A 27,261-nucleotide genomic window follows, 5' to 3' on the forward strand; every position below is an offset into this window, starting at 1 on the left:
CAGTATGATAAGTGACTATAAAAAAGTCACTGATCCATGGGTCTTCTAAGAACGTTCTAAGACTATTCTCACCAGGTTCTTGAGTAGAGTAGACAGCTCTTTAGTGAGCGTGGAGAACTTGACGAAAGCTGTTCCCAGGTCAGGGTTGTCTCGGCTGATGAAATTGCTGCCAAACTTGTCCAGCGCTTGGGCGTAGTTCTCCTCATTCTGAACATGGTCTGCAGACAAACACACACACACACTCCGTTAAAACTGTCATGACACACTCTCGTGTCAAGGTTTAGGCCTGTTAATTGGTTGTTTATTTTGTTGTTTTATTTCTAGTCAACCGGTAAACAACTGTGACACAGAGAAAAATCGAGGCCCTCAAAATCTAAAAAGACCACACGGTATGTTATAATGAACATGTGAATCACATGATGTGATGCAGAAAAAAAAAAACATCCTGTTGGTGTATGAACAGCCCACACATACACACAAGAGTTAAAAAAAAAAACCCGGTGAGAACTTTGAGGGGAAGGGTAAAGCAATGAGTTGCTGAGACAGAAAAGAGGGAGTTTGTGATGTAGGTCATTCTGATTGCACTGCATGACCATATTGATCCGAGCATTTCAGTGGAGTGTGAACATTGGGGTGGGCGGTTATGTATGAAAATTGTATTACATCTTTATTTGTGTTTTTGGCTGAGTACATTTAATATGTCTCTGCTCTATGAGAATCACATGAATACATATTTCTATATTAACATCAAAAAGAGGAATCAGCCTCACGTCTGTTGTGTTTTTTTTTTTCCCTTTCAGTTTGCCTGTGGCGGCAGTCGGATAAAAATATCAATTCGACACGCCAGTGTTCATTACGTTTGGAAGAAGCTGTTTTCAATGCAGTCAAACTCGTGTGATGTGTAAGCTCTCTGTTTAAATGGATCGATTTATCTGAATATTGGCATTTCTCTGCTCTGCGGTATGATGCATGGATTTTAACATGACATGGCCCTGCTCTCAGAGAGCAGTGTGTCAGTGTGTGTGCACGCGAGTGAGTGAGCAAGTGAGCGAGAGAGAGAGCGAGAGAGAGAGAGAGGGCGAGAGAGAGAGAGAAAGAGAGGGAGGGAGGATGAGGGATGAGTAGGTGTCTGTGTGGGTGAATTGGAAACACTGGAACGGTGCCTGTCAGCTTGGAAAAAAATGCACTGGCACTCCGTGTTATCTAGCCCTATTTGTCTAAATGAGCTGTTCAGTACTGCCTGTTCACCAATATAAATAAAAAAGAATATTGCATTCATTTTTCATTACGACGTCTAGTTGTATTTTTATGCATCACGTTTTCCTCTATGAACACAGAGGAAATGAAAATTGAGTAATTTTGATGCTATTTCGGCACTCGTTGGAAAAGCCAGTGCCTCTAGTTCACAGGTTTGGAAATAAACCACAGCAGATAAACCCTTGATTCTCAGTCAGCATAAGAGAAAGGAAACAGAAAAATTTCCAGAACTGTCTTATCCCCAGCACAGGCAGAGAGGAACTGAGGAGAGAAAGGAAGGGGAAATGGCCTTTACCTTGGCCAGAGTTGTAGATGGCTTTGACTGACTTCTTGACCTTCTGCAGTGAAGTCCTGTCCTGATCCAACGCCTGCAGAATGGAAAAGAGGAGAGTTAGCATTAGCTGCTACAGGTTCATTTCACAAGGCTATTAAACGGAGAGGAGAGGAGAGGAGAGGAGAGGGAGATGATTAAGTACTCCTTTACAGACATACCGTTTTAAAAATGACTATTTCTGAACAAAACTCATACAGGCTAATTTCTGTATTAAAAACCATCTGTCAGAGAAAAGTGACTCCAAAGGCATGACAGGCTCTAAATGCTGATCCGAAATCACAGAGCGAGAATTACAGTTTTATTGAAACAGACATTCCCTGAATATTTAAAATGGCCCAGTTTGGATTTGCAGAGTTTCTCTCTCTTTCTCTCTCTGTCTCTCTCTCTCTCAAGTCAAACCCAGGCTAATTATGCAGAATCATTGACCAATCAAATAAGATATTATAATGAGATCAGCATGTGATAAAAGTTCCCAGTCAATCTTCATGTTCTATGTGCATATCTAAGTAGCACAAACAAAAAAAACCCTCCCCCCACATTGGCTTAAAGTACGCCTGAATGATCAAACTTTGGACTGATTTTTTTAATATTTGAGAGAAACCAAATCCAGATTCCAAACAAGTATACTTAGGCGCACGCAGAGCACTATAGTGGCCAATTAGCTGCTTTCCAACAGTGAGCTATTGTCTGGGGACCTGCTAGCCTTCTGTCGACTTGTCTTTTAGTGTTAGCGTCCCATGACAAATGCGTCATCTTCCTCTCTCTATCTGCCTAACACTTTCAGAAAATCTCTTCCAAGATTTACGCTTCCACTAAATATAAACCACAACATGACCGTATAACTCATTTATGGTGCAATTCAATAAACAGGGTCTCTCCATCACAACGGCAGGGGCCGAGCAATGTCACTCATTAGCATCCCACGTTTCCTTCATTATAATCTGGGTTTAACGGAGCGTCTGAATTAAAGACAGATGTTTTGATCACAGACAAAAGGCCAGGATAATCCCAGTACACAATTAAAACAAAGCTGATGTCACCTCTTTATCGTCGTCGAGGGAGACTAGACACGGAGACAGTTCGCTGGTTAACTAGCACACTCCGTTCCTATCAGAACCAGGCCTCAACACTGCTCAGAGTCTCTTAGGTCAACTTCATGACATTTTTTCAGCGGGTCATTGCACTTTTTGTTCTTTTTTTTTTTTTTTTTTTTTTAATCAATATTTTATTTGGTTACCATATGCACTCTTCAGAGTACAACCGACAGAGCTAAATAACAGGCACGCAAAGTGGCAGCTTTATAAATTTCACTCTGACTCTGCCAGAGTTGCTCTGGTCTCCACCCAGGACCGTTCTGTCCTAGACAGAGCCTTGTTTATTCCAGCTCTTGTATCTTTGGAATCTTTATTCACTGGAGAAATGGTGAAAAGAACGGCGACGTGGTGTTTCTTTTTTTTTCCAGCTAATCACCTGACGACCCTCTAGCTACACGTGTATCCATGGAGCACCACACTATTGTCATCCGCCCCCATATTCATAAGCACATACACACACACACACACACACTCTCTCTCTCTCTCTCTCTCTCACACACACATATACACACACAAGCACACACAAACACCCACTCTCTCTCTCTCTCTCTGTTTCACACACACACACACACACACACACACACACACACACACACACACACACTTAACACCCACAGATTATACTGTTAATATGACTACAGAGGAGTACTGAAAAGTGGTTTAAGTGAGGAAATGACTGAGCAAACACATCCGGTTGAGGTTTTGGCCTTTTAGCTAGCATCCTATGGAAAGAGAGAGCTAAAGACTGTCATTCACATAATCAGACAGCAGGGTAAGTATAAGGCAGGAAGACCGCCACTTCCTCTTATGAGAACAATAAACACCCCGTCTATACATAAATCATGCATGCCCCCCCCCCCCCCCCCCCCAAAAAAAAAGAAAAAAGAAAAAAGGGGGCACAGTGAACATTTGGGCTAATTAAATTTCACAACGTAATTAAGCAGGACTAACTTTTCCCTTGGACAGTTTTACACGCCGCTTCCCCAATTAGGGCTGCAGTAGCCTGGAACCCTAGGGCAGCCATCTCCAAACACCACGCCCTTTGATCTCTACCCCGTGGGATTATAGGCAACTGCTAGCTCAGACTTTACAAGAAGTACTGGCTCAGCTGAAAGGCTTTAGTCTGAATACTAATTGTGTGTATGTGCTCATGAGTGTGTGTGTGTGTGTGTGTGTGTGTGTGTGTGCGCATGTTTGCAGGCGTGCGCATGTGTGTGTGTGTGTGTGTGTCTAAGGGAATACCTTCCTCTTGTTTTAAAGACGCTCAAGTTATTTATGGCATTCTCTCTTATTAAACGCAACCCCCCTCCCCCCCCCCCATTTGTTTGGGGTTTTAAAAGAGCAGCTGCTTTTTGGAATGTGGGCCCTCTCTAGAATTCCGGAGTCTAGAACCTTCCGGAACATTTCGCTCATCTGTTTGAAGTGCCAAGCCATGCTAGACCAGAAGGACATCCCTGGTCAGTAGTAAACCCAAAAAGCAGAAACAAGAGGAAGAAGAAGGAGAAGAAAAAAAAAAGCCCATGACATTGACGTAGATATGTTTCCTTTCTGAATTTTTTTTTAAATCTTTGTTTCATATCACTCCTTTCTACCAGCAATCACTTCTTTATTTTACTTTGTCTCTCACTGCCAGTTATCAGATTCTCTGACAAGCATTTACTGACTAAAGTATCAACTCTGAGGATTAACATCCAAAAAAAAAAAAAAGCCAAAGCAATGGTGTATTCAGGACACCATAGCACACTATCATTGTGAACTGTGTGTTCACGGCATAGTAATTAGGTTATTCAGCATTTCTAAGGCTAGTGCTTCACAAAATTTAATATCTGTACCAATCCCAACCTGCCCTCTCTGGTCAGCCATAAGCCGCTCTCTGTCTGAGTGCAGTAATGAAATCAGCCTGAATATGAAAAACAAGCCTTATCTGGGACGAGCCAGAGAGCGATGGGCACTGGCTGGGCACGGACCAGCCAATCAGGTGACACCTTCACGTCTGGATCTCTCTTTAACAGCTGAGCAGTTTTGATATTCTTTCATATTGACATACTGCTCACTGCTGCTGAAGAGATGCTAGTACATGTAAAAGAAAAGGAAAAAAGTATAAAATGGCTATGAAATATGCTCCTGCCTGTGGGAGACAGGAAACATGAAAAGGTCACTGTCATGCATTGAGAGAGGTCATGAAGGACGCAAAAGGACACAAGGTCGAAGGTCAGAACAGCCAAGGCGACCAGCTATTTCCTGGCAATAGTTTTTATCCTGCCAGAGCATGGCCCAAGCGCTTCCTGTTCTTTTAACGGAAAACAGGAAAGGGTATAGGCATGCATGACTGACATACAACCTGTAACCCTAAACATGACTATCCGCTCTAAAACACACACACACACACACACACACACACACACACACACATACACACACGGTGGTTTAGTCTGTGTACGCAGAGTGAAATGGCCTCTTATTGTATATCATGGCGTGGTAGGACGCCACTTGAATAGTGATCAAATCTTTTAAAACGACCCTAAATTTAACCTATATCACTCACACCTCAGGGAGACTGACTAACCGCTCTGCATGGTTGCTATGGAGACATGAACATGCAGCTGGGTCCCAGCAACCATAGGACATGAATCACATACGTCACACAGTGAACATACAGTCTCCACACATCCATAGGCTGTTCACACTGCATGGCCACTCCAGCCACCCGCAGGGAGAGACAAACTGAACCATCACTCTCACTCCCTTCAGTGTGACACACCAGGACTTTAAATTCAACCACAACAGACCATAACCACAAGCTGAACCATGACTCTTACCCACTTACAACACATACATGTCTCCTTTGAACATACAACAAATAGTCTAGCCCTGTACACACACACACACACACACACACACACACAAAACAAATGTCTCAACTCTATGCCCCATTGTTCTGTACTGCATTGCTGTTTGAAAGGCTAACAAGCCATCCTTTTCATCTGATCATCAAAGAAGGCGTTCTTTGAAGAGTGTTCAATGCCAGTCCTCAACTCCACATTAGTTATGTTTTAACAACGTCACCTGCTTTCACCCTCCAGCAGTGTTGTGAGACCATCCTTACACATATTTAATGGCAGAGATGAGATATAACCACAGTGAGCGTGAGAAAATATTTAAGAACAAAAAAAAAAAAAAACCAACAAAAAAAACAATGCAATTTAAGGTTCTCAAGAGAAGTTACCAATGCACTGTGAGGCAAATCTTTCATTGACATTAGACTGCAAAGGAAAATTCCATGGGCTTCCAATGGAAGGTTCAACATGCCCTTCTGTGACAGCAGTGACGTCATCTTAATTTTATTCTCCTTGACAACAGGGCGGAGCAGTTACTTTCTCTGGCAGAAAACACATAAGAACTTTTTCTCTCTGACTTGGACATGTAACAGTGCCAGAACATTCTAAGCACAGAGGCCACATAAATACATACAAGGCAGATGAACTTAAAGAAGAAGAAACCGAATGAAACAGAAAGATTGTGATTATGCTGGTGGCTAATTTTTTTCTCTATGTAACCTCTTCCGCTCAGTCAAAAGATGGCATACGACTGAATGAAACAGTATTTTACAATGCAGATATTACAGGAAATCATTAACATATTTCTATATTTACAGACATCTGACTCGTACTGAACATCAGTTTAACAATGAAAGCATACAAAATGAAGTCCAGTCAATTGAGTCGTGCAAACTGATGCAAAAAGAAGCAATTCTTGATTGTCTTCTCCACCATGCTCCATACCTTATTTTATTTCTGCAGCTTTCATGGTACTTGGCATAAAAATGGAGCGTTAATGGTCGTCTTTCTTTTCATTCATACAGACCACACCTCTGACATTACACAAGAGACTGGGATGGAACTAGTGTCAGGTATCGTTTCAATATTACCGATTCCGATTCCGCTTATCGAATCTCGGTTCCAATTCAGATATTTTTGGGAGAGAAAAACAGAACAAATATTCCAAGAACAAAAATTAGTCTACCTTTATTCTTGGCACATTTAGGCTATAATCACTAAACTATCAACTAGCGGGGGGTCTCTGGGGATGAACCGGAGGTGGAGGGGTGCTCTTTGAACTCATATCTAAGAAAAATATATTTTAGAATAATTTGTAGACATAATTCGTTTACCTTTAAAATGAAAGGCGAATGTAAGCTCATCAGTGTTTTGTACCTGAGCGTGAGACGTCGCTACTGTTAACCTTAGCTGTATCTAGGACATTATCGTGGCTAGGAGACTGCAACGCACCAAACATGGCACATTCCTTCAGATTCATGCCGTGTTGAAGTAAATACTTCATCATACTGGAGGTGCTTCCTCCCTTACACAGAAAAATATCCGTACTGCAGGTATTGCATGTTGCTCCGTCATTATCTTTTTTAGTGAAGCTAAGCCAAACTTTCAAGTGTTTCCTGCGGTCAGCCATGGTCCAGGATGTAAACAGCAGTGTCTCTTCTCACATGCTTTGTTGATGTGCTGCGCAACAAATGACGTGACATTAGGTCTGCGTAGCAGGTCCTGGCAGATAAGCGAAACTTTTATGGACTGTAAAATGCTCAATGCAGTTCACTCGGGAGCACGACTGAAATGTGCAAAAGTTAGGAACCCGAAACACACACATCTTATCGAATCCATGGTTCTTGGAAATCTGGAACCGGTTCCAACTTGGAACTGGTTCTTGATACCCAACCCTAGGTAGAACACGGGAAAAGCTCAGAACAGTACTCGTTCAGAGTGAGCCTGCCAAGTTTGGCTCAGTTGGAGTGTGTCTAATTGACTCTGAGTAGAGAGCTCCAGAGGTAGAGTAAGTGAAGGGGATGTTGGTAAAGAGCGAGGCTGGAGAGAAGTGCTCTATGGCTGGGATGCCACACCGCTGCACAGGCCTGAGGGGAGCGGTAGACCCACTTCCTGTGTGAGGAGGCGAGAGATGTGCACCACGCCAAATAAAAAGATGTGTGAACACAAGTGAGGAGAGACATACCAAGAGGCGAGGTACATGCAAAGACAAAACATACACAGACAAAGAGAGAGAGTAACAGAGAGAAATTTTCACGTGAACTCGCACGTAAAATCGGGCCTACAACTTTACTCTATCGTAATCTCTCAGACATTGGTGATGGCTTTCAGACAGGATGCTAGCAATCCGGCTAAGACAGCGTCAGAGCCACAATGGAGCTTGGGTCAACATACCAGGAAGTGAAGTACATACAAAGACAAAACACACACAGACAAAGAGAGAGAGCAAGAGAGAGAAATTTTCATGTGGACTCGCACATAAAATCGGGCTACAACTTTAATCTATTTTAATCTCTCAGACATAGGTGATGGCTTTCAGACAGGACGCTAGCAGTCTAGCTAAGACAGTGTCAGAGCCACAATGGAGCTTGGGTCAACAAAGGGTCTTCACAGTTTCCGCCTTGTAAGTGCATAACAACAACCCACAATGCCACAGACGCACACAGCAGTCATTTAGTGATGCTGTCTACTCTCTGCTCTGCCGACACAAAGAACACATTCAATAAATCTGCGTTCATGTTAAAATGTCAGAGAGCATGTCTTAAAATATCTCTTAGCATGACTCTGTCAAATTCAAAGCATATCCAAAAATACTGAACCAAACTGAACTGGGGGTTGAGACTTAGCTATCACATATCTAAGCAGATTGTGTGTTAGATATGCGTGATGAAGTTACACAGCTAGCAAATCATACCCTGTTTGCTAACTTCGCTACTGCTCCAGTAGCAACATAACCATCTGTAGATCATCGATTTATGCACTATCACACATAAAGTTGATACATTCTATAGTGCTAGCCCATAAAGAAAAAACTGAATATCAAAAGCAGAAGTCAGTCAACACTTCTGAAAGTGTAAACTCTCTCTCTCTCTTTGCTGCTGGTATGCCGTTTCTCTTTACCGTGCTTTACTGGGGCTAGAGTTGGTTTTGTGTGTTTAGCAGGTCATGGTTGCATCCAAATCAGAAGCCACAAATGCTATAAGCTGGATAGCATCTGCAAGCGTCAGCCAGTGACAGGAACTGACTTGATAAAGAACAATATTGGACAGAGAATGTTTCTCTCAAAACAGTATGCGGTCCACACCACACCAGTGTTCCCAGCCTCCATTCTCACAGCCAGGGTTCCATCCCACTGCTTTACAGCATGTCCCTCAACATAGTTCTGTGGGCTGGACTTGAATTCCCTGTTTTATGAGGGAGTGACGGCTCCAACTGAAATAGACAAATATGACTAATGCAGGGTCACTAAGGACAGCCATCCAATGGTTTAGTTATAGTGCACAGAATCCAGTGGATCTGTTGTAAAGCACAGATCCCAGTGGATCCAAGTGAAGAATCCAGTGGATCCATTTAAAGCATAAGCTCCAGTAAATCAGTTAAAAAGCACAGGACCCAACATATCAGACTTAAAGCAAAGGATCCAAAAGAGTCAATTTTAAAGCACAGAATCCATTGGATTCAGTACAGTACACAGAATCAAATGGACTGGTTACAGTGCACAGAACTCAGTGAATCAATTATAAAGCATTGCACCCAACAGATCAATTACAACCCCCAGAATCAAACAGACCAGTCACAGTGTATGGGATCCTAATTAGGATCTGACAGCTCAAAAAATGATAAGCTATCCAACTCCTCTGATTGCTGACTGCAGAACACGAAAACCCGTGGGGCTAAGACGCTAGGTACAGCGCTAACCACAGTTCTTTGTCTTTCTCATCACTGCCTTTAGCTCTCAGGGTGAAGGCGACCACTCTGGGCGATGAAAGACCTTGCCGTTTTGGGGTGAACTGTCTTGCGCAAGAATGCAGCTGAGGCGGCGGAGTTTTGCCTGAGGGAGCGTAACAGCTAGAGCCTCTCCACTGATGCTAAATCCAGCAGCCCCCTGACACAAACAGAATCCCTATTGGCTAAACGCTACGCTCTTCAAGAGCTAACTCCAGCGGACACTGTTTACGCCCTGAGCAGAAGCCTGGCAGAGAGACAAACATAACCCCTGCCCTCCCCCACTCCCCCAAAACACCACAACGCCAGCCAAACGCCTCAGACAGACCACCAAGACAAACTATCAGAACGGCAGCAGACACTGGAAGCTATATACAGTAACGCTGTCCGTCATCAGCGGATCGGATACTGTGGCTTCAGCGCTGAGTTAGCTTTGCTTGTATTGGGCAGAGCATAGCCCAAAACCTTTCTCAATGATGTCTAAGATTTGTGAGCTTGGGTACAGATCATCTGTTGGTCAAATGGTCGATAGGTGTAAAGTTGCACTGAAAAGAAAAAAACAAAACCAATAAAAAAAGAAGGAGAAGAAAAAAAAGAAAAGACAGTCGTTAAAGTGCAAAGGTGAGGAGGATGAGGTGGAAAAACTCACATATGATATAAAAGAGGTGTGAATGACTAAGAAGGATGCTGATGGTAAAAATAAAAATAAATGTGGTGGACATCTTTAACACCTTTTCTTCCCTCTAATTAACCCATTTCTTTCTTGACAGCAGCGAGGAAGAGGCATGGCTTTTCTGGACCTTACTTAACGGACGTGTAGGGTAAGCTAACGGTGTCTGTAAGCGCTTTCAGTCAACAGTGCAACTAACTACTGAAGCGTTGAAGTACTGAAAAACTTGTGTTGTTTTTCAAGCTTCTCTGTGTTTACTGGCTCGACCTTTGGGAGATGAGATAGCGCCTGATTAGCAGACAATCAACATCATCTCTACATGGATTTGTTTTCCAGTGCAGCAAAAATTAATTAATGCCGTTTTTCTTGCCTTGATTAGCTACAATTATAAGCCAGAAGCCAGCCTAGATGCGGTTTCACATATGGGCATATCTGAAACAGAGTCTGTGGTGTTGGTTTTCGATTCAAATGTTATGCAAAACCTTAAATAATGAACAGAGTGAAACCAAGACAGGCATGTAACTGTTGCAAATAGGAGTCATATTCAGGCATAACGCCAAGCTCCCCTACAGTAAATCTGATATTGTATATGTGAGACGGAGGGAAACCGGATCAGGTCTTTTTCATATCTTCCTCTATTTATACAGAAGTAGGACGGTGAGAGACGTTTGCGTAAAGTCTTTTTATGATAATGCGGATTTTCATCACGTAGCCAGAAAGCTATCTTATTCCCACATCCAAGGAGCGACACCTGAGGTTATTTCAGTCAAACACATGTCACTACAAAACAAGGGATCTTATCTTAGTTCAATTCTCTGCTGATAAAAGCTTCTTTCTGTAAGCACTGACGAAAGATACTGGTGACATATGGAGCAATGGATGTGTAATACAACCTTACTACACCTGTACAACACTGTAATTAGTTCACACAAGAGTAATACAAACACAGCGGCAGCCTGATTAATGTCCGAACAAAAGGGTAATCGGCGAATGTCTTTACAACCCGTGAAATTGATTACATCGACGGATAGGCCAGACGGCAGAACGGAGCCAACTGCTACTGCAGCTGTAGTATCTGCTGGTGACAACGCGAGGTTCATTTTCCTCCAGGCAATGCTCAGTTTGTGTGTTAGAGCGAACCCCCTTCCCTAATGGTCCGCCCCTTACTCATCTCAGACAATCCTTACTCAACGTGCTCTTGCTATGGCTACCTGGACAACTGTCCTTATGTGAATCCTCAACTTCCTCACAGCGTGACGCCTGGTGCTCATCTACGGACCCCCCTGCCAGCTCTTGTTTGTTTGTTTGTTTACTGGACGTTATCGGGGAAGGGTGCAGGAAGTCTGATAGTTGGCCTTCCACGTCTGTCTGTTCCCACTGTGGAACAGCTGTGGAGTGTATTATATGCAGTGTTTCTAAAAGATGTGGAGGATTACCTTTAGCTCGTGCTAACTGAGCTTTGGTAGGCTGGCTTTTAGACTGGGATTTTCTCCCCGCCCCCCTTCTCCTGGACCAGTTGGAAACGGGGAGAGTGTGTACGGATGGGAGGGGTCAACATCTGTCAGGCACTCAGGCTTAGTGTGACTGGTGTTAAGCAGTGATGACTAAACCTCTACTACTGCACACGCACGCACGCACACACACACACACACACACACACACACTCACAAAATCACACAGTGATAGCCCTCTCACTCGCTAATGGAGCACAGTCGCCATGAACAGGATGCATTCCTGACAAGCTTACGCTACTCTCTCAAGCGCTGGTATCCGATGTGACCTCGTTTGTTTCCATGAGCGGCAGAACTCATGAGATTATGAATCACATTTTTGAGTGCGGTCAGATCAGCAGCTGGATGGGTAAAAATAAAAAGGGGGGGGGGGGGTACGCAGACAGAGAACGATTAAGAGCATGGTTGAAAAGTTTTTTTGTTTTTTTTTTTGCTAGCTGATTCACTGGGCAGTGTGCTCCCCTCTAAAACCCTCTACTATTTTTAAATCGACAGGACCGTTGGTGTTCTTCCTCACGAACAAACAGTGAATCATTTCGATCTTTCACCATCTCAAGAGATTTTTAGGAAGTCAAAGCAACTCTGTTAACTGCAGGGGGCATCCTGAAATACAGGATGCTGAGAAGCATAACGTGGTTTTTCTCTTACTTTTCTTTTTAAGAACTGTTCCAGAGACCAAAGACTAGAGCAACACAATAGAGTATTTGAGAGACTTCGAAATTATAAAGATTAGTCTCCGTCGGTGATATCACGTATACTGTTGAAGATATTGCTTGAAAAAACACTGAGAAATAATTAAACAAAAAAAAAAAAAGAGAGAGACATTTTAACAGAAGTGAATGAATGCGTCAAACCAGTTGAACAACCCCGTTGGTCAAAGAGCAGCGTTTCCTGAAAACCACACTCATTTGTTTTAAGTCATAAACGACAAGCAGTGGTAGCTTTGTACAGCATTGTACACTTCAACATGAGAAAACCACATGAGAAAATCTTGCATCCTCCCTCTTTCCGCTCACAAAACCATCTAGAGAAGTTTACTTTTATTTTTGCATTTCAATCAAATGGATCAAGAACTGGTCTGACAAAGATGACATGTCAGCTTTCTTCACGCGATGGCCTCTTTTAATCTTTGGAGATTACTATACCTCTATGTGTGAAAGACATTTTATTCAGCAAGGCTCAAAGAATAGGCATGAAACATTATTTAATAAATGATCACTCTGAAAAGGAATATCATAGAAAAGACAACACTGCTTTCCATACCACTCTGACCGTACCATTAGGATAAACAAGGTGAATGAAAAGGGAGAGGGGAAAAAAAACAACAAAAAAAAACGCAGTGGTAAATATGGAGTTCTCATCAATAATTCAGCAAATCACATCTGTACCTATTCACAAATGTAGTCAAGTTTAGCAAGAGTCTCTTAAAATAGCCCTGCTGTGGCTTTTGTATCAAAAAACCTGGATACAAACAGGACTGAGTGAGAGAGTAAGAGAGTGTGTGTGTTTGAGTGTGTGTGTGTGTGTTTGCGAGAGATAGAGAGAGAATGGGACAGGAGAGAGAAAATTATCTTGAATAATCACTTCATTAATGAAGCATCACAGCATAATGTAAATTCTAACTATGTCTAAGTGATAGCACAAAAATAACGAACGATTATGATACAAACACACCAGATGCAAACTACAGTAAACACAAGAGACTCATTTAAAATGGCTCAAAAGTGTTGTTTTTTTTTTTTTTTTTTTACATAAAATTCATTAAGTGAGTTGTACACAGAAAAAAAGAGGATTTACCAAACTTTATTTTTACCTGTAAACATTGGTTAAACCGTAGCAGTATTAGGACACAGACTGTTAGCAAAAGCAGAGTTTGCAATGGAAACTAAACAGCTGAGTCTCGTGTGGGCTAATTCATTGGTGATTTTCTTCCAACCAAAACACAAGATGTCAGCGCGTGTGAGCATCAGCAGCTAACGGAGGAGGCTGAAGGTTTCCTGTCACACAACTTAGCATGAGAGCGTGCGAGCGCTAGGCTGCCGAAGTCCTCTGTGATTTTCTGTGATGTTTTTTTTTAAACAAAAGCGTCACAGGCTATTCACAGAAACGTGGCCTGCTAGCGTGTTATCAACAGAATAATCCAGTCTGGAAATGAATTAGTGCTATACTCCACATCTCTTCACACAGAAAAAAACAATTCTGTAAAAGCTTCTCTGAAAAAAACATTCCGATTCAAAAACGAGATTGTATTTAGTGAAAAAAAGAAGAAAAAAAAAAAAAGGGATTCAAATTGTAAGGGGTAATTTTTTTTTAAAGCAAATTAAGAATCTTCGACACAATCACTGAAAATTAAGGATATTACACAGTTCCCACGGCAGTGAACACACCTTGAGTCTGTCTAATGCTCCACTGTTGCTTGCCTCTCATCCCAAAGGTTTTCTCTTTCCTGATCCAGATATGAGGTACAGGAAGAAACGTCACTGCCTAAGACCATAGTCACATGAATCATCTGTCGGTTTGAAAATCAATAAAATCAGGGCAAAAATGTGTTTCCCACAATATACCCAATTCACTCACTGTAGGAGTGCATGGGGCTTTATCTTTAATTCCACAGAAAGTCACAACTTTTCTGATTCCTCGAGCAGTCACAGCACAATGGAAAAACCTAATCATTTCATCCCTGTCATCCGTGTTCTCTTTCCACTCATCTTGTTTCTCCATCTCCAGTTACGGAGATACTAGAAAAATGTGTTATTTTCCTCTGGAGGTTGACTGACTTTAAAGTCTAACTTAAAACGAATCTTAGGTCCTATTTTAAGGTTTGAAATATTCTGTAAAAGTCAGTGGTAGAGAGTTATAGAAACAACCAACTGTTTCATGTGCATGCACATTCATGCCTATGCACACACACACACACACACACACACACACACACACGTCCAAACACAAGGCATTGGCTTTCAATGCAACACGGCTCCGTTCAGACTGAAGAATTCAGTCCGGTTCTGGAATGCTCCGTAGAACATGTGTGGAGAAATGACAAAGACGTGAGGGGAGTTGTTGAGTTCCGCCGTTGCCTTGGCAATGGCTTGGCACAGGTGGAAAAAAACAGTGCATGAGCTGCCACGGACAGCCATCTGTGAGACAGGGCTGACAACACCCACCAAGACAGAGACACGTAACTTCATATCTTTGACAAAATTCGCATTACGAATATGTCAGATTAAAACAAAACAACACACACACAAAAAAACAAGCAAACAAAAAAAAACCTTTAGAGGTGAAACTAACACAATACACAGTACTATATTGTACGATACAACATATACTATATATAAACCAACTCATTAGCATCCTCATTACACAGAGAGATGCACAGGTCTCTCCACCTACACACGCTCTGTGGTATTCCTGTGAATCAGACCGCACAAACTGACATGAGTTCGATGATTCAACGGACACAGATCCCATTTACATCCCAAAATAAACAGATAGACTGATAAAAGACGAGGCTGTTCTGGAAAAAGAAAATATGCAGGGCTGTTTGTAATAACATAGCATATGCATATGTATCTGAGACAAGGATGAAGGTAACACACTAACTAGAGATAGGTACGCTGTAAACCTGAAAATATTTGCGACAGCTGGCCGCATGATAGAAAAAAAAAAGATAAAAGAAAAAAATCGGTGTTTATAAAGAACTAAGGCGGTTTGTAAAGTGACGCTCTCTTTCGAGTTTGCTGCTTAATTTTTGAAGAGGGTTATAGATGTATGAGTCAGATACACAAAATGCCAGTGTGTTCTATGATAGCTGTAATTATTCATTTCTCTTTATGCCACGGAAACTGATTTATCACCAAGGGCACAAGAACAATGCAGATAACACAGTTATGCTGTCTGATTAAAACATATTACATTGCAGACAGGATTTAAACGTAAGACTTGGCCAATGAAGCACAGGTCTGAATGTTAAAACAATGATTGTTCCAAATGGTTTTTTAACTTGAGATGTTCTCTTCTCCGGGGATATCTCAGTCGGGATCCTTGATCCTTAATGTTCAGTGAGACCCTGACAGTCAGATTCTGCCCACCCACTGACTTAAGAGTCAAGAAAACCTCAAAGAGGCCTGTCTCACACACACACAGAGATATAGAGAGAGAGAGAGAGAGAGAGAGAGAGAGAGAGAAAGAGAGAGAGTGTAATTGGTGCTAATTTCAGAGAAAGCCAGTGTTGTGGCACATTCACAGTGTGTGTGTGAATGTGTGTGTGTGTGTCTCAGACAGGGCTTTGTGTCTGTGGGCCTGGCACACTGGCAGGGCTGGAGTAGAAGTGTGAAGGGCAGACCAGCCGACAGCTGGAAAATCTGGCCAACAGCCACACACCACTCATCACCACACTATAGCCTGACTACAGCTCTGAGTGTGTGTGAATGTGTGTGTGTGTGTGTGTGTGTGTGTGTGTCTTAGAGAGACGGGGAGATGAGAGGCTCTTATGTACTTATAACACTAGCTATCTTAATAACATGGTAACATTTGTTTGGAGTTGGGAATTTATGGTTTATGGCAAAGAAGCTGCTGGCCTCTTACAGTGTAATACAAAGTAATTATTATACTTATTAGAGGAGAATTACACTAACCAGACCACAGGAATTGACACACCAGTACACGATGTTACTTTCAGAACCTGGCTCACTTCAATACATTTATTTCGTAACAGATTTCAGTAAACATGAAAAATAATCAGGCTTATCTTAGCACTTGCTTGGGTTGGATTTCATTCAGTTCATCTTTTGGCTCGTACAACGTAGAGAGAAGATAAAGTCCCGTCTTCCCCTCCAAACCGGGGGGGACAACGCTCTCCTCCCCCGGAGGAATTTCTCCTCTGACCAGCGCATTCTGCGGTTTTCATACGTGACCTCTTCTCAAAGAAGTTCAAACCACAAACTCCTCTCTGGATGGAGTTTTGGGAAGGATTATATGGTGGTCAAATAAAACAGAGGCCTACAGTGGTGTCCATGCCAGCCTGACCTATTACTATGTTATAGCCAGTGGCCTAGACATTCATAGCCACATCTGAGCATTAAGAAATGGCAGTGAGTGTGGTCATACTTCACATTCATACATGTATGAATGAGAGAGCGCGTCCGTGTGACAACATGCAGCACGCGTAAATGCATGTCTTATGTTTTTTTTCCTCGTGTTCATATGTGTATGTTTTATCCAAAGCCACGCGCACGCGCACGCGCGCACACACACACGTGTGTGTCCTCGTGAGCGTCTGTCTATATTAAAATTCGATGTCTCTCTGGGGCCTGCCCAGTCTGAGTGAGGGAGGAACTGCTGAATGGGTAATGTCAGGTCAGCTCTCTAACTTGTTATAACAACACCGGTGGACTCTGAGACACTGCACACACACACACACACACATACATGTACACGCACACGCAGCCGTGCACACACAGACAGACACCTGCACATACACACACACACACACACACACACACACACGCACGTGTAAGCATCCGCACAAGCATCCGCGCACACAGACAGACACCTGCATAAACACACACGCACACATATGCATACACACACACACACACACACTCACAATCTCTATATTGATCTATATACACCTGTTATCCAGGCTGTTGTGCTCAGCTGCAGCAGATATCCTGCAGTTCACTCTCACATAAAGTTCTTCCTCTGATGGCAGTGGAGGTGGAAGATTTGCGTCCAGAGTCACTGTGTTTATCCTGGCAATAATGTGTGTTATTCATCAGCTATCCATCAATCCATCCATCCATATGTCCATCTATCCATCCATTTACCTATCTATCAGGTTTAAGGCCTCAGAAGAAGAACCCGATCCCCGTTAAACCGGTCTGAAATGCATATTTAATGGAGCTGAAAGGAAATCCAAGGCAGTCTTCCCCTCAGAGGCATAACTTACCACATCCTTAAGTCAGTGGCTTTGCTAAGGATAGGCCTACCACAGTGGCCCTGTCTCTTCCTCTGCACAAAGCACATTCCACAAAATGCATTTATGCAAAGCTGCAGCAATAATGCCTCACACACTACATTGGCAATGGTTTCCCAAACATTCCCTATCCGGCACCATTAATCAGTCCGCTCACAACTAATTAGTTTGTCAGTAAATTGGTAGGTAAACTGAGAGGCACTCTATTACACACCATATACATTATATATTGATTAGACTTGACTGATCAGCTCTGGCTATGCGCTCATCAGTGTCTTCTTACCTCCATCTGTTTCAGAAAAGGAATTATTCACCAGCTCTGGATGCATGGCATAGGCCTACTTAGTAAAACGGGAATTTCCTTCTCTGTAGGATGAGAATGACTAACTTTTAAAAGAGTTCTCTTTGACTTGTTCATCGTGTATTTTTAAAACCTTTTACACACCGTTGACGTAAGTGGTTCCGAAACAGAGCGTGTGCGGTATGAATAAGAGTCCGCGTCATGGCGAATGGGGATGTAGGAGGGGGACGTGGAAATTGTTTACTCTCTGTATCCTTCTCCTTATCTTAGGCAGGTTGGTTAGGGTTGCGATGTTTACGGCAGCGCGTCATATCCTGTTATAGTACGGGCAGGCAGTCGATCTCGGCTATTTTCAGTGCAGTCCGTATCTCCGGATCAAATCTGTAATTGTTACACGCGTCGCAGTCCAAATATAAATAGACAACTGAAAGGAAGTTTACGCTATTATGGCTAGACCGAGAATCTGGCCTCAAACTACGACCATCTACGATAAATACAAGCGAACAGAGAGCGATACGGTGAACGCAGGCGCGGACAAACACACAACGAACAGCGTTGCAATCAGTCCTCAATGCTTCCATTGCAATCTATAAAACAGAATCTCAGCTTACGGGAATTCAATTGAATGAAAGACGGGGTTGTTTTGGCAGGGTGGTTTTATGCCACGCTGTCACCACTACATGGTCCGTTTATTTCAAAACAAAACAAAACAGAACAAAACAAAAACAAAAAAACAATGTGTGAATCAACAGAAACGCAGAGTTATTAACATAATTGAAACGTTAGTCCAACTTCTGTCCTAAAAGCATTTCTTGAACCGGAGCGAAACTCAGCCAGTTAGACTATGTCATACCACAAACATGACATCACATTTCGGCCATTGTTAACGATTTATAACACTTCATAACATATGTAAACTGCAGCTGAATTAGCAAAGGGTTTTGTGCTGCGGTGTACTTGTAACAAACCGATCTGTGGTGTTCACTATATGATCGCAAAGCCGTTTTACTTCCAACACGCTTGGCTCTCACTAGTCGACGTTCACGGAAAACATATGTCTTTTTGTTTTCATATAATAATATATGAGTTATTATGTGAAAACCACTAAGAGTGATACAGGCCCAGTCCAAGTTACAGAACTCCAAGTTTTGCAATAAGAATCAATGTACTGGAACGCTCTTCTTCTAAATTTGAATTTGACTGTAAAACAGAGGGCCCAGCCTGGCCGTGCGTCAGGGGTACGAGCTGATTCCCTGCAGCCTTGCTCGGGTCCTCATGTTACATCATTAAATATTCACTCCGTACCTCTGCATAATTTACCTTGTCAACACACAGAGAGAAATGAGTTGGCTAAAAAAAGACAGACAGAGGCTCACGCCAGAAAGCAGGGGAACCTGCATTCAGGACACTGCAAAGAAAAAAAAAGGCGTCAGTACATTAAGAGCATGAAAAAATAATTTTAGAAAAGAACTACTGACGCTGCTTCTGTGTATGTCTCTGTGCGTATATGAGCGTGAGAGAGAGAGAGTTTGTGCATGTTGACTGAAGTGCTGTTGGCACAAACAAAAATAGTTAGAAAACACTCTTGTGCCGAGTGTGTGTGTGTGTGTGTGTGTGTGTTTAAGGCTATACATGATGCTGTTAAGTTATGCACAAGCAATACATCAACATGACTCACCAGTAATTTAATCAAATTTTATTATTCATTCTGTCAGCGGAAATCTGACCTTCCAGCTCGCAACAGGTTTTCAAACTTCAGGAGAAAAGTCAACTGCCCCCGACTTCAGCTCCTATTGACAGCCACAGACAAACTACTCCAAACTGCTGCGGTATGGAAAAAATTTAAGCCTTTGATTACCTGCTTTTCTAAACGCTGAGAAAGACAAAAGCGCTTTCCTGTCCTTTTTTACGAGGTCACTACAGCACTGGAGAGAGGCTGGAAAACTGTTCCGCGTTTACAGGGCAGGAGAGCAATAAATTATATGAGCAATGCCACGCATCTGGTAGGTGTATGCGGACTCACGCTATCGGTGCTACAGAATGTTCGGTACTTGTCTAGGTTGTTGAGATAAAGTCTTGTAACAGCACTAATTCGGGGCAGACTGTGTCATTGTTTAAAAGGGAAAAAAGAGGCTTGAGGTTTTTGTTACAAGCAAATGTAGGGCTGTGTTGCATCATGTGATCTTTTCCTCCGTGCTGGAATTCCGGAGGAGAGAGCTACTGCCGCCCGGCGCGCATGGCGGCCGTCCTCTCCCCGCCAGATGGTTCTGGTTTAGGCCGTAGCCCTTCGGAGCTGCGAGGCACACAGCCAACGACGTGATTCATAACGCCGGCCCTTCCTTGATACAGCGAACATACAAAAAAAACCCCGTTGCTCTCGAACGGGGATAAACAAAAATCTACTTGAGGACTGACCAAGATACAGCGGTGTGCGTGTGTGTGGGGGGTACTTTTACTGTATACACGGAAAGACATTAAGAATGACAGCATTTTGTAGAACGCACGCATCCAGAGACGCGGGGAAACAGCACTGAAATTGTTATGCGCTAATCCAAGTAGCGGTGTCATCCAGTCAAAACAGTTCATGAATGTAAAGAGATTGTCTTAAACCCGTGCAGCAAGGTTCTGGAAATTTCTCTGACCAAGCCGCCTTTAAGAATACTAATGCCAAATTTATGAATGGTTTATAGAAATCTCTTACTGTTTAAAATCTCTCAGTTCTGACATCATATTGACTTTTCACTGGACATGCAAGTCACTGACACCAAATTAAGCGCTAACTTTCGGATAATTCCTCCCTTCTGAAATAACATGGCAAACCAAGGTTTATGTCAGATTACAAAAAAAAAACGAAAAAATAAATCTAATGTCTGTTTGTAAAAAAACATCAGACTCCATTATAACTGAGTCAGGACCTCAGATCTGTGTTTATTTGACGTTACGGGTGAGCTGAGTCCATTCACTGCTAATGCTCCACACACACACACACACAGATTGTTCCAGCCAATGTGCATGCCAGAGACGGAACACACTGCTCTGCACTGGCAAAGAAAAAAAAAAACAAAACTCTGGCATTAGCTCCAGTGACCAGCATTGCCAATCATGTGACAAGTGTATGAAGGCCTTGTTTTCATTTGGAAAGTCAGACGAACTCATGTGGTGGAAACCTGTGGGCTTCTCCATGATTATTATTATTATTTTTTTTTCCCTTCTCAATGATTTTCACTGAGGCAAAGGGGAGAAATCAGGTCAGAATTTATTCTTATGATTTTTTTTTTCTCCCCACCAAGAATAACAGACAAAACATCTGTGGGGTGTGGTGCAATCCACTGTCAGAGGAAGATTGCCCTTTACGCGAAGAAAAGTGCACCTCTGAGACAGCCTTCAAAAGATTTTCTTCTTTTCTTTTAACTGAACGTTTAAAGATTTTCAGTTACTAAAAGACCGAACGGGGTAGGCCGTCTCACCAGGGATTACTGATTCTTGCTGTTATTCGTGGCTGTGGGCTACTGACACGTGGCAGTCACAAACAAAAGGTAGCGTGATGCTATGTGACCTCCTGCAGAGAAAGAGGACGTTGAGAATGCTCTTTTAAAGCCTGTGCTTTCTACGGGAGGTAACACGGAGGGTGTCCAGATGCAACAGAATCTACATACGTGGAAACCGTCCAAACGTTAGCACAGGATCGCGTGGGATCGTTTGGACGTCGGTTTACCTCAGCGTTACTCTCTTTTAGTGTTTACGTTAACCGGACAGTCGGGCTTAATCTGAACACAGCATATCTAAAGCTGTCTGTGACTGCCAGATTTCTGCCTTTTCCTCCCCCACTCACTCACTCACTCTCTCTCTCTCTCTCAGCTGCAGTCAGTCCTCTCCAGGCTTAGGCTTGGCTGCTTTGCTCTGTGGTTGTATGCTAGTGTGTGTGTGTGTGTGTGTATGTGTTTGAGTTACATAATGGTTAGCGCGTTACAGAAAGCTGGAGGGGCTCAGCTAAGCCAACCCCCCCCCCCCCCCCCCCCCCTCTCTCTACGCCTGACGACACATTGCCTCTGAATCCAACACAAGCTAAACTTTCCCTGCTCATCACAACACAACACAATCCGCACAATGTTGTCGACACACCGCAGCTAGCTCTGTACCAGAACAACAACAACAACAACAAAAAATATTTCATATCAAAACACCAGAACGTCAGAGACACAGTCCTGAACAGACATGTCAAGGGAAAGAATAAAACAGTTCCCCGCGGCAATCAAAACAAAACTGCACAGCCTTAATAAATTTCAGGGTTTACAAGAACAGCTTAAAATGCATCCTGTGCTACAATTACTGCAATGTCAAAACATGTGTCAAGATGATCAGAATTAAAATTACAGTCCCCATTTAACCAATCACATTATCAAAGACAAACAAACTGTTTATCTCTCGAAAGCGTAATCTGTTTGTTGTCCATAAAAGGTAGCGTTGACAGACACTGGCAATCTGAAATGTTTGTTTACATGTATTTTCACATCATTTGTCTTGGAAAAAAGAAACCAAACTGCGTGATTTCACTTTCATCTGAACCTTTCGTTCTATTTTCATAGCAATGTTCAGTCTTTTGGGTACTTTCGTGGTAGAATACATTGTGCATACCAGTTTCTCAATGTCTATGAACTTCTGCAATGCGGTTCCAATTAGTTCATCCAACAAACATTTCATCAGGTCATTTTCAACGAACGTAGTGAATTTTTTTTTTTTCCACTTAAAACAGTACACATTCAAAGTACAGCACCCTTCATCTAATGTTGTTATCCATTGAGGGTGGGGTTTGTGTGCACTGCTATGGACATTTCCTTCAATTCGTGACCTTATCAAAGTATCAAAGCTTTTAAGGTAAAATTTAGCATACTAGTATCCTCTTGCGCATAGAAAACTTCTGTTACCCCTAATTGTGGCTTTAATAAGCATTCATGAGAGCTTTGCTTCACACATTGGGTCACTGTTTAGCCAACACTCAGACTAAGATCCCTTAAAAAGAGACCAAATGGAAAAGCTGTAGGCAGTTTGAATTGGCTTCATATGGTTTATTATGGTTCTGTAGGGTGAGATCTTATCTGGGAAAACTGAAGGACATTTTCGATAAGAAGGAGGAATTTTATGAATAAAATTCCTGTACAGACTGTAGTCTGCATAACCCTAAAATATATCTTAAAAATTCAGTAACAAGGACTGGGTTACAGCTCTGCTGGTCAGTTAACCTGAATATATAGACTATACCACACAATTTTACGGTCATTTTTCGCACGGTCTTGACCATTCCGCATAAAACTGTTCCAAAATTCTCGGACATGCGCAACAACATTTCCGAGGTTATATACCGAATACGCTGGACCTGTCTCACTCTCTATACATGGATCCAGTGTAACAGGGGCATGCGTGTGACGTGTGTTCATTTTTCTTTAGTCTAAGTGCTAGACACTGTAATGGCACTCCTGAACTTGACTGAACCCACAGGAACAGTGCTGTGCAGTCACTCTGGAAGCTTGTGATGATGATGTTCTATATTTGAAAGTAGAACACTGCCAACCAGGAATCACCAGTCATGATGACATAGGACTGGAATGTCTTTTGATAAAATTAGAACTTCTAAGATGACTCACAATATAATCCAGTGGTAACATGCATCTGTGACACCACGGTGTATAATGCAATGCTTTACTTCCAACTTCGCAAAATAAAAAAAAATAAAAAATCTTGACATTCAGTACAGTAATACAATGAATAAATCTGCCATCACAAGCACTGTGTGACACTATACAGGAAAGGGTTTATTTGGGGCATCCTCTCTATGCATTTACAGGCAAAATGATAAACTTTTCTAGTTTAGACTTGCTGTCTATTAACTGAAAGTGTTACCATCTTCACAAGGGGGGGGGGGGGGGGGGGGGGAATCAAGAAGTCCCTGAATAACTCATACCCCATTACAATGCCAACCTATGTTATTTTAAGTCACGTGATCCAGTCACTTAGGGTAAAAACGCGCATCCATCATGTGACCATGGGTTGTCTTATAAACAGCCAGCTTCAAGTCTAACTTGGGTGTAAACCTATGTTTGAAACCTTATTTGTGTACTTTATGCGTAAACAAGAGAGCAGCCTATCACGGAATTTTCGCTCAACTGTATGTTTGCTAATAACCTCATAACCTTGATTTTGATATCAGTAACACAACGCAAGCATACTTATTCAACAAAGATAGCTGCCCACACGAAGCTGGTTCAGTGCTGCTCTCCTGCCATGTGTGTGTGAGCGGCATAGCAGATCGCCCACAGACAAACTGGTTCTGATAGGGTAGCGGCCATCTCTCGCGGTTTGACTCATCAGTGTTTTGAAGTCCCACCAGAGATATTGTTCAGGCCATCGGTGGGGGCCAAAGTTTGTGCAATCCGAGTAAGCAAAATGTTTTCTTACCTCCTCCAAAACGTTAACTGTATTCCTACAGCTCTGCAGCCGAGTGGTGAAACTGGATGTCGTAGGAGAGTTGTAATCCTCTGTCGTTTCCGAGAGAAACTCGGACACAGATATCTGATCCGGCATCCTATAGTTGAATATTGCCCAGGGGGGAAAAAAAACAAGGAGGACAACGTTTGCTCAGAGACCCGAGGGCATTTAAAACAGACACAACTTCTCAGACAAATGAAGTGATGGTCTAACGGTGAGACTGTGTGTCCCTTTACACGCGCAACGGACCATATGTTGCTAAGAGCAGCTCTCGCTCAACGTTTCTACCTTCGAATATCTCAGCTGGTTGGTTCTTTTCTGACTCCACTCTCTGCTCCCTTGGGAAACGGACTGCACACTCTCACCCCCTTTAACGTCGTAAGGTCCGTCACTGCCCTAAAACTGCTTTGGCTTGATGTGCTTCAACTGCGATTTCAATTTACACTGCTAAACGAAATAACGGATGCCAACATAACGTTTTTCCTAGAGATATCTTCGCTTGATACTATCCCGTGTGGTATTTCTTCTGTCTCAACAAATTCTTCTAAACTAGGCCTGTGTTATTTATGCTCCGTCTAAAAAACAGTCCGAACACTCTTCATCCGCTGCTTCAACCCCTTGGTTTCTGCTTTACATACGCAGCGCGGTTTTTTGACATTCATGCACACACTCCCTCCCTCACTGCCTCTCTCTCTTTCAACCATCCACCCACAGTGACGAAGACAAACAAGGAAGAAGTCTGCGCATGCTTCAGGAGGCCGTCAATCTAACGGAGAGCTACAGTGTGTCAAGTGAAGTTATTCATTTAATTGCAGACTGATGAGCACAGAGTGTACAATGTTCTATGTTATCCGGTTTCTTAACGCGTTTCATAACATTTAAAATCCAGACAGCTGTTCCAGTCAGAACCATTTTAACTAGTAGACGCGCCCATTACTGGTTGTACAGTTGTTTCACTGAAAATGTCAATAAGTGCTTCATCTTGTCCTTATTTGACACACTGAAAACAGTTGGCAATTTGATAAGTAATTTTTGTAATACTGTATTTTTAAAAACAGTTCGTATCAGACTTTACACAAAAGTGTAGGTTAAGGTACACGATTTCGATCAAAATTAACAGCACTCAGTCGCTACCTTAATGCCCAATGAACCTCTAATAATAATATTTGTGTCACCACAAATATTATTATTATTATTGTTGTTGTTGTTGTTGTTGTTGTTATTATTATTATTATTATTAACGGTAATAATAATTAACAACGATTATGATTGTCGTCATCATCATCATCATCATCACAATTACTATCTTTATTGTGTATTTTAACGATTTTTGTGTGTGTGTATTTAGGGACCGCTCTAACCACATGACTAAGATCATATACGGGGGTATAGCTCCAGACTATTGCATGTTACAACTGCGCATCCTAGAGGTAAAGTAGCGAACTGCATACAGTTCTCACATGGGTTTACGAGAGTCCCGCGATTTATCTTAACACTCCGAACCTGTGGAAATGTCTGAAGTTGCCTGCAGTTGCTCGTGGTACAATAAGAGCTTAAATAAATAAATAGAAAGACTGTGAACGTCTTACCGGTTCCATAAAGAATCCTTCGAGGAAAAACTTGACAAACGGGAAGACGATGATCTCATGACTTCACAGAAACCCTCTACCAGTAATTAAATCAGTGTGAATCACATGAGTTGTCTCGTCGTGGTCTCGCTGTACGGAAACATTTGGATTATCGGTGTCACTAAAGGCTCAACAATTTGTCATATTACAATATGAAAATGTTACAGTATATAGGCACACTACAGTATACAGTCGGCTACTTAAATAAGTCCACAGTGTGTGCTTGGTTTGCCCTGAACATTCATAAAAATTAGAGTTAGGCACGTTCGCAAATCACTCTTAACTATTTTTGTTTGTCCTGACAGCATTTAGTGTCCATGAACTCCATCTGTCTTCCTTTCCCTGTTTCTCTCTCACTGTGTGTGTGTGTGTGTGTGTGTGTGAGAGAGAGAGAGAGAGAGAGAGAGAGAGAGAGAAAGTATGTGAGTGTTTTTATATAAAATAAGAAAACAATAAGACAAAAAAAAAGATAAATTGTTCAAGAACTTGGATTACTTTTGCCACGCCTCTCAGCAACCTGATAACTTGCCGAAATCTTTCCGAGTTCCAGTTCTCGTCCTGTGCTCTACATGGAAATCCAGCAATCTGTTGAACCAGTTCAACTTTCCCAAAAACGTCTTCATATTATCCTCATTTTGGCTAACTCCCTTAATCCAGGCATTTCACTTCTGAAAGTCTGATTTATCCCAAAATGCGCTCAGATAAATCTGGGCCAGTTGCGTAGAGGGGAAGGGAGACGCCACCATGCATGCAGAAAAAAATAGCCAATTACAATGGACACAGGATCCCGCTGTTAATGGCCCAGGAACTGAGGAAATCCAGGAGCCCTCGGACAGGAAATGTGAGATCTGTGTAAACACGCGGGCTGAAGTGGTGTTTCCTCACATGCTCTGCTGTTATCTGAGTAGTTTTCTGGTCCTCCTCTCATCTCCTTTAAAGGGAACGCGAAACGTGAAGAAAAGACAACATGTAGCGTTGTACACCTCGGTAGCCAGTTACCTATTGCAATTCCTGAAATATGTAAACAGGACTCAAAAAAAAAAAAAGTCCACGCTATTCAATCGGCTTACGTTACATTTAATTCACGTGCAGAGGTTCTGCATCAATTGCATTTTTGCATCTGAGTTATAAGATTTTTACCTTAGATATATATTAAACAGACGTTCAATGTTAAGTAACGTTTGTGTATACCGCATGGATTCTGTAGATTATGCTGGGAAAGAA

The 27,261-nt window shown here is 42.3% G+C and overlaps 1 protein-coding gene across 1 annotated transcript in view; it reads right to left on the reverse strand.

The window, feature by feature from the left end:
* The window catches only part of asap1b (ArfGAP with SH3 domain, ankyrin repeat and PH domain 1b), a 58,623-nt gene extending 31,906 nt beyond the window's left edge, over positions 1–26,717 (reverse strand). Inside the window, exons 1-5 of the mRNA XM_030767198.1 lie at positions 26,533–26,717; positions 25,999–26,127; positions 24,380–24,506; positions 1,553–1,625; positions 73–218 (exon numbers count right to left, since the gene is read on the reverse strand). Of these exons, the coding sequence (XP_030623058.1) occupies positions 73–218; positions 1,553–1,625; positions 24,380–24,506; positions 25,999–26,057 (405 nt within the window). The 5' untranslated portion in view covers positions 26,058–26,127; positions 26,533–26,717. The remainder of the gene's footprint in view (positions 1–72; positions 219–1,552; positions 1,626–24,379; positions 24,507–25,998; positions 26,128–26,532) is intronic.
* Positions 26,718–27,261: the final 544 nt, after the last annotated feature.

The sequence above is a fragment of the Chanos chanos genome, chromosome 3 (assembly GCF_902362185.1).
Source record: "Chanos chanos chromosome 3, fChaCha1.1, whole genome shotgun sequence".
Lineage (NCBI taxonomy): Eukaryota > Metazoa > Chordata > Actinopteri > Gonorynchiformes > Chanidae > Chanos > Chanos chanos.